Raw genomic sequence first — 8,906 nt, forward strand, 5'->3', positions numbered from 1 at the left:
ATTTATTAATTGCTCATACTAAAACAATATGATAAAATAAATAAACTAAAGGAACTAAAAAATTAATTTAAAATTATAAAAATAATTTCACCAGTCATCTGTACCAAAACAGTTGGAAATATTTTCAATTCATGATTAAATATATATATTCATAATAACTTAGCTTAATTAAGAATTGTATGCTTTTTTAGATACTAAAAAAGATCTTTAGGTTATCTCCTCTTTAAATATTAAATTTTATTTTTAGCAATTATTATCTTGATAAAGAAGGTATGATCAATAAGGTTTATAATTACCATAAGGATTAAAGAACGATTAAGCCATTCTATTCAAATTAATAATTTACCTTTACCGTTAACACTTTAGAGCAAGTTTTTGACAGCTTAAGCTAAAAATTATAGCAAAATTAATCAAAACATAAAATATATTCAATAATAATATTTTTTTCAATTTAAATGAAAAAAGGAGAGTTGAATTTTAAGATATCTTGAAACATCTTGTTTAGAAATTATATAATATTAAATTTTTACCTTTTTATCTTTAATTAACACATAATAAAGTTATAATATATTTATAAAATAATTATTTAAAATTACTAGTAATGATATGTTTATGCTTTTAAATATAAGTATGAAATTATTAAAGAAATTAAATAATTTACAAGACATTTTAATTATTAGAATAGAGTAGACATTTTTATGAAATAAAATAAAATTAATAAAAGAAATAAATTACAGATGAATCTAAATAATATCATTATATTTTATCAGTTATGCTTAATTAATTTGCATACAAATTGTATCAAAGATTGATTAATAATTAGATAATCAAAATTTATTAATAAATTAATTAAATAGTTTGTCTAAAAAATATATAAGATGTAATTTATCCTAACTGCTGAAGAAGCAAAGCAATTTTCTTAAAGGATAAAGCTTGATCCAAAAAGAGAAGATCAATCCAGCTTAGATTATCTAAATTAGATTATCTAGAACTTTTAAGAGAATATACCTTTTTAAAATGTGCTTTTATTGGCAACGCCAGTAGAAAAAAGAAGAAGACTTAATTGGGATGAAGTAAAGAATGATCTTTTATCAGGTCAAGGAGGGCTTTGCTATTCTTTAAACCTATTTTTACATATTTACCTAAATAGTATTGGATATAAAACAGATTTAGTTTTGAGCACTTATAGTTCACCAAACGATCACACAGTCATTATTGTTAATGATTTGATCTAAAAAGCAGATAAATATATGATAGATGTTGGATCTGGATATGCTTCTTCTTTGGCTATACCTATTGATTTTGAGGATGAGTCTCCATATTATAGTTTTTCTTACACAACTATGAAGCTAAAATGGGATGAAAATAAATAAAATATACTACGTATCCACAAATCTTAAACATCAGGATAGGAAAAAGTTATTTTAAAATTCCATTTAATTCCTATTAAAGATTACTATGTAGAACTTTCAGAATAAGAAAGAATATTTACTGACCCTAATTTTACTCCTTTCCATAGAATATTGTGTATTTTAACTTTTAACAAAGATGGAGCAAGAAATATGTAGGACAAATAGTTTGTGCGTGAAGATATATAAACAAATAAGTTACAGAATGAAGGAGATGAAATTTAAGATGAGCATAAATTTGTAGAAATTTGTGCTAAGGAGTTTCCTAGCTTAAATTCAGAAACATGCAGAAAAGCCTATAATCATCTCTTTAATAAACAAAACTGATTCATTTATTTATTATTCTACTATTAAGTTTTGTTATTAATTTTTAAATATAAAATATATTAATAAATAAACAATTTTTTTGTTATTCATTTTATAATTTTAGTATTTAAAGATTTTCTATTGATTTCAAGTATAAAAATTAATATTTTTTTATGATAGCAATAGCAAAAAATACTATTTGATTAATAATTGTATGGAATTAAACTTTTTTAAAAATAAATTGTCATATCTAATAAAGACTACATTTAGCAAAAATAATTAAAAAAAAAAGAAGAATAAGTGTGCCCTTTTTAGTTTAGAAAAGCTCAAATTACTTTAAATAAATTAGTTAAAAATTTGTTTTTTAATAATGAATTTATAATAAAAAAAAATAATAAACAATTTAATTTAATAAAAAATAAATAAATTTAATTTAAGTTTTTATAAAAAAGATCTCCTCCAAAAATTTGAAAAAGTAAATAAAATTAAAAAAATTAAACTATTTTAAATTTAATGAGTAGATAAATGAAATAAAAAAACTTTAAATTTAAAATATCTAATAAAATGTATAAGTATTACTATAAAAAAGAAATTATTTTTTAATAAATTATAACTAACATAAATTTGATTATAAATTATAAATAATAATTATATCATGGTCAAATAGCTTTTAGATAAATTCAATTTGTTTACTAAGGGTTTTTAAGTTTTTCATTAAATTTCTCCATAAAATCTATAAAGTCTGAATGAAGTTACCAATCTTTTATCAAAACTGAAAAAACCGTTCCTTTTATAGGATTATAAAACTTGACTTTTTTGATATCTTTACCATATTTCTTCTTCAATATTGAAATTTTGGCTAAAACCTTTTTTAAATAAATAAATTAAATTAGTAAAAAATATATCATTTAATATTTAATTTTATACTGTTAACATAACTTGTTTTTGTATTTTCTTAGTTTTTTTGAATGATTAACTGATTTCATAAAGAGTTTCTTTGCCTGATATAGTAAAATAATCAAAAGTTCTATCAGGATCAAAATCAGATTTATCTTATATCTTATCTAATATAAGAATTTCCTCACTTTCTTATGTCTTCACATACTTAACAAATAGATCTAAGCATTCTATAATTGGAGTTTTAGTCAAAGAAGAAAAAATGTTCTTTTTATAAAGATATTTATAGATCTGATTTTTACTTTTTGAAATTTCATATAAAAGAGAAACTTTGAAAAAAGCTTCAATTAGTTCTTCACTTTGATTTGTTTTTTTATCAATTTTTAAAAATTATATGAATGCATTTTTAAAAGATTAAATTTATAATTCAGAGATTTAAAGCTTTTTTGAATTTGCAGATAGCTAATCTATTTAAATTTTCTATTCATTTAGAATTAACGATCTAGACTCTATTTTGACTTCATGTTACATAATCCATAAAGTAATTCTATTTTTTAAATTTAATATAAGCATTTTATGAATAATTAAAATTAAATTTTTTGATTTCAAAATTAATGAAAAATACCTTATTTCCTTCCTCATTCAATCAAAAATGTTTGATTTTTTCCAATTTAAAATATTTAAGATCACAGGAAAAACTTAATTTTTCAAAAATACTAATAAAAAATTTAAAAATGAAGAAAATATAATTTATTAACAAAAAAATATAATAATTTGTTTAGAAATATTTTAGTGAAAAAAAATTAAAAAAGTATTTAAATATGAATTAGCAATAATAGCAAATAAACTAAGAATATAATATTAATAGCATTAATAATAGACTAATTAGTTTGATCTAAAAAAATGGAATATCCAAGTTAGCATTTTAATTTATAAATTTATATTAGTGGCATAAAAGGATGAGAGAAGATAAATGGAATTGCGGTGAATTAAATTTATAAAATCTAAAGATAGAAGAAATTAATAATTTAATGAATTACGTTTCTAAGTAAGTAAACAATAACTCTACTGATTAATGGAAAAAGAAGTTTTATATTTATTATTTAGTAAACATTTGTTCATGTACTTTGTATACTTCTTCTAGCTCAAAATATTTTTCTTAAAGATATTTTTTTTAAGAAAACTCTAGTTCTTTTAAGTGTTAAGCATTGCTCATTTCTTCAAAAATTTCACTTATTTATTTACCTGACTAATAATTTTATTATGATTTTTATCCAATAATTTAAATTAGATTATTTTACATTATTAACATTATTATAATTCGAATCTTAGCTTTTTAAAATAGATGACAAAATTGGGTTGCATTATTTTCCATCAAAAATAGCAATATCTCCTTTAAATTCCATGTAATTTTCGTTTATTTTGCTCAAAAATCTGCAAGCCTAATTTTTATATAATAAGTGAGTGAGTAAAATTGTAAAATAGAATTATTTATTACACATCTCTAAGGATATGAAAAGTAACTCATATTAAGAATTTTAGCTGCTCTTGTTGATCCAACATAGAACAAACGTGTCATTTCTTCTATTTAACGATCCTAGTTATTTTTTTATTTCAAAAAAGCCTTTGGAAATTAATCATCATTTAGTCCGACGAAAAACAAAACTTTCCATTCTAATCCCTTAGATTTGTGTATAGTCAATAAAGTAACTTTATTTCCTTTGTATTCATATTTAAAATCAAAATCATTATTTTTTCCTATGAAACTCCAAAAAGGTATTTAATCTGATTTAAAACTATTATGCTTTTCTAATTTGTATTCTATATCTCTCAAGAGTGATCCTTTAGGGCAAATAATAGCAATATCCTCATAACTATAACCTTAGTTTATGAAAGTTTATATTTAAGTTAAAATACTATTAAACTAATCATTATAGCTTTTATATGATTCCAGGGTTGGTTTTACCTAGCTTTTCTCGTTTTTGTATCCCTCTAAGTCTTTTGTGAATTGAATTAAATTAGTTTTTAATCTAGAAAATAAATTTACCTTCATAGCTCTACATTGTATTTTACTAGATAATATTAAAAGATTTAATAATGTCATTTGCAAACTTAGTAATCTTTGAAGAGCATCTAAAATTAGTTGTGAGCTTAATGTCAAGCATGGTGTAATCTTCACTGCCATAAATTCTTTTGTTTTCTCTGTTTACATCTTCAATTACTTTAGATCTCAAGAATTCATAATTTGATCCTCTGAACTCGTAAATATTCTAAGCATCATCTCCTATTTTTCATTTAAAGTTTAAGTCAATTATTGATGTAACTAAAATAAATAGAATAATACCAACGACTACCAAAATTGATTCTCCAATTTTTTTAAAGAGCATAAATATGTCATATTATAATTAGTTTATGTCTTAAAATTCATCGAAAATAATAATTTTGTACTTTTCAAAAATCTCTTTACTAAGAGACAAATCTTACAAATCTTCATAAACTTAGCTTTGTTTTTCAACTAAAGTGATATCTATTAATAATTCTTTTTCAATTTCATTTTTTTATTTTTCATTATCTTTTTGTTTTTTTGCTCTCTAAATACTATTAAAGAGCTTAGTAATTAGCTTATCAATATTAGTGATTTCGATTTTATCAGCTTTGTCTTTTCCTATTAACTATACTGCTCTCTTTTTCATATCATTGCTGGCTTAAATATTAAAAGTTGTGATACAGATAGCAGAAGGATCAAATCCTTCATCTATGGCCTCTTTTACATACATAAGAACACATTAAGTTTTTCCAGATCCAGCGCAAGCAGTTACCTTGATATCTCTTCTTTTAGATGCATAAATAAACTCTTTTTACTACTAAGTATATTCAAATGATTTATTCTTGATATTTTTATCTTCCATTTCTCTAAATTTTTTTTAATTTGTGAATTAAAGCTTTTAAAATAGTAAAATAAATGATATAATTAATTTACTCTCTTTTTTTTTGTTTTTGTTTCTTATTAAAGTTTTTCAAATTATATTTTAATTAAATATTATGAAAATAAAAGCGACTTCTAATTAATTTAAAGTCATTTTAAACAAATATTAATTTGAGCGGACTTTCACTAAAATACAATTAATTATTAATCAGACACACCTAAATACTTATTTACTTGCTTAACTTTATTTTTTGACCCAAAAATTGGTGTAAATCAATCGCCAAAGAAATTTGCAATTAAGAAAAATACAAATTTAGAAATATCTTATAAGTTAATGAAGGGAAAACATAGAAAAGTTAAGGTATGTAATATTATTGAATTCATTTTTTATAAATTCTAAGAATGAAAAACAAAATCAAATATAAGTTCTTATTCTATAAATAGCTTTTTTAATGTAAATTGATAATATCTTAATTAATATAAAAATAATTAGAACACATATTTTGATGATTTGTAACATTCATTAATAGCCTCAATAAATGAATATCTAATTAAAAGTATTTTATCTCTTTAATTAATTATATATGATTTAAAAACCACAAGATAAAAAAATACATAAATACAACCATCAGTTGAATAATTATAACTCTTGCTCACCACTTATACACTTAATATATTACCATTTCATTTTATCTGAAACAATTTTATTTGGAGCAAGATAGCCAGCCAGATATTTGGTTGGTTGATCTATTTTGCTTATATTTATAATAATCAAAATGATTATTATGATATTTTTAAATGAAATCAACAGTATTCTTCAATATCTACTTTTATTAATTTTAATTCATATGTAAAAAATATTCTTTTATAAATTCAGTTTTCCTCAGAGGAAAATTCATGATGATGTAAGCAAAATATTTTTAGTAAAAGAAGATATTAATAAAAAAAATTTTTATTATTATTATTATAATAAAATCTAATTTCAATAAAATATATTATGAATTAGTTTTTTGAGATATTTAAATAATTTATATTGATCACTCACTCACTCACTCATTCAATATTTTTATTATCCCGCTTTAAATCTAGCATAAAGGAACTACTATAACCTTAATATTAAAAATGAATTTGTAACCATTATATTTTTGTATCCTTTTTTTAATTATTAACTATTACGTATTAATTCTATCCTACAATTAACTTTTATCTTAACAATTTTTTTTATATATTTTGATTTTCTTAATAGGCAATTCTGATATGTCAACCTATCAGTATCTTTGTTGCTATGATCACTCACATATTCAATATTTTCATCATTTCTCTTTAAGAATCATTGTAACCTTAATAATAAAAATGAATTTTTTAACTATTACCTTTTTTTTTTAATTATCAACTATTACATATTAGTTCTATCCTACAATCTACTTTTATCTTAACAAATATTTTTTATATATTTTAATTTTCAAAATAGGTCATTCCTGATATGTAGATAAATTAGTATCTTTGCTCTCTTAATTAGAATTTACTTTAAAAAGAAAATTAAATCCAAATAATCCAAAATTTTAGGAAAAAGCAATTGATTTCATAATAGGTGATAAATATAATTTGAGAAAATTGTTTAAAAATTTTATTTTTGGAATATAATCTGCCTCCAGCTATTATATTAATAATCTTCAACATTGATTTTATAGATCTAATAATAAATAAAAGTAGAAAGACAAACCTCAATATTAATAAAAATAAAAGAATATAAATGTTTAAATAAGATGTTATAAACCTTTTACAAAGATAATATATATAAAAAAGTTTGTTTCAAATCTAGTTAAAGAATTTATTAAATTTGGTATCTCGTAAAATACACATAAATATGCTTAAAATTTATTTTATTCTAGTGAATTCGCATTCTAATTATCCATTATATTCAATCTCTGGATTCTACTATATTCTTAAGTACACATTTTAAATAGAAATATTAAGATTTAATAGTGAATGTTAGTTATCCTTACTTATTTGTGGTTTAAATTATGAAAAGCAAATTTATAAATTCATTTAATTTATTTTTTCTTTTTAACCACTTATAATTAATTAATTAAATTTCCATAAATTTCTATTTAATATTTTTGAAGAAAAAAAAATGATATAATAGATTTAAAAATATGACAAATTAGAAGAAGTAATTATTTATTTTTTTATAAATATACTTTAAATTTAAATTTATAAATATTGAAAGTTTTTAAACTCTTCACTTTAATCTCACTAGGTTCTCCATATTGATTTGAAGTATATTTAATAAAAAATATTATTATTCTTGATATTAATACTTTCTCTTTATTTAACTTTCTGTTTATTTAAAATATCTGTTAATTTGTTATTATTTTTCTTTTTTATTGTATTTGTATTTTTTTCTTCTATATTTCTTAATTTAACTCGTTTTCTTATTTTCAACATTTACTTTTATTATCAATTATTTCGTTTCTTATAATTTCATATTTTTTCTTCTTTTTTCCTTCTAAATAACTAATTAATTATATATTAATTCTTCAATATTTCAAAAGTCATAATTAAATTGGTGCAATTGGTACATCAGGCTTAGGTTCTGCTTTAGCAAATTGTACTAATCTCTCAAATTTGACACTTTAACTTTAGTAAAAATAGTTTATTTATTTTGGATTGTGATATTATTAGTTGTAAAAATGAATTTAAAGCAATCTGCTCTTTTAAATTGTTTATTAGCTTTTTATTTGATTTATTTTTATTTTTAATGTAATTGTGTTGTTTTTCTTCTATATTTCTTAATTTAACTCATTTTTTATTTAAAATTTGCTTTTATTATTTATTAATTAATTCATTTCTTATTATTTCATATTTTTTAATTTTTAACTAACTAATTAACTATTTATTTTTTCTTCAATATTTAAAAAGGGATAATTAAATTGGTGCAGAAGGTGTATCAGCCTTAGGTTCTGCTTTAGCAAATTGCATTAATCTCTCAAATTTGACACTTAATATTAGGTAAAAACAGTTAATTTGTTTTCGATTGTGATATTTTTAGTTATTAAAATGAATTGAAAACAATAAATTTTAACTCTTTTAATTTGTTTATTAGCTTTTTATTAGATTATTTATTTTTTTATTGTACTTGCGTTTTTTTTCTTCTATCTTTCTTAATTTAACTTATTTTTTTTTATTTTCAACATTTACTTTTATTATTTATTTATTTATTTATTTATTCATTTTTTATTATTTTATATTTTTGTATTTCGTTTTTTTCTTCTAAATAACTAATTAATTTTATAATTTTTATTCAATATTTCAAAAGGCTCAATTAAATAGGTGATTAAGGTGGATCAGGATATAATAGATAAGGG

The 8,906-nt window shown here is 20.3% G+C and overlaps 3 protein-coding genes across 3 annotated transcripts in view; 2 read left to right on the forward strand and 1 right to left on the reverse strand. All coding sequences in view use genetic code 6, as the record gives it.

Annotated features, from left to right (window-relative positions):
• Window positions 1-878: 878 nt before the first annotated feature.
• Window positions 879-1,736, forward strand: TTHERM_00888050 (arylamine N-acetyltransferase; the record flags this gene model as incomplete). The annotated part of the gene is made up of 1 exon (XM_001020294.1): window positions 879-1,736. One exon carries the CDS (start codon window positions 879-881, stop codon window positions 1,734-1,736), a length of 858 nt encoding a protein of 285 aa, XP_001020294.1.
• Window positions 1,737-2,395: 659 nt separating this feature from the next.
• Window positions 2,396-5,521, reverse strand: TTHERM_00888060 (UvrD/REP helicase family protein; the record flags this gene model as incomplete). The annotated part of the gene is made up of 7 exons (XM_001020295.2): window positions 2,396-2,581; window positions 2,643-3,159; window positions 3,653-3,861; window positions 3,914-4,054; window positions 4,111-4,610; window positions 4,660-4,896; window positions 4,957-5,521. 7 exons carry the CDS (start codon window positions 5,519-5,521, stop codon window positions 2,396-2,398), a joined length of 2,355 nt encoding a protein of 784 aa, XP_001020295.2.
• A 2,117-nt stretch (window positions 5,522-7,638) lies between these two features.
• The window catches only part of TTHERM_000888070 (hypothetical protein), a 3,712-nt gene continuing 2,444 nt past the window's right edge, over window positions 7,639-8,906 (forward strand). The window contains exons 1-3 of the mRNA XM_012798639.1: window positions 7,639-7,711; window positions 7,769-7,818; window positions 8,094-8,550. Coding sequence (XP_012654093.1) covers window positions 8,300-8,550 — 251 coding nt within the window. The 5' untranslated portion in view covers window positions 7,639-7,711; window positions 7,769-7,818; window positions 8,094-8,299. The remainder of the gene's footprint in view (window positions 7,712-7,768; window positions 7,819-8,093; window positions 8,551-8,906) is intronic.

The sequence above is a fragment of the Tetrahymena thermophila genome, assembly GCF_000189635.1.
Source record: "Tetrahymena thermophila SB210 genomic scaffold scf_8254572, whole genome shotgun sequence".
In the NCBI taxonomy this organism is placed as follows: domain Eukaryota; phylum Ciliophora; class Oligohymenophorea; order Hymenostomatida; family Tetrahymenidae; genus Tetrahymena; species Tetrahymena thermophila.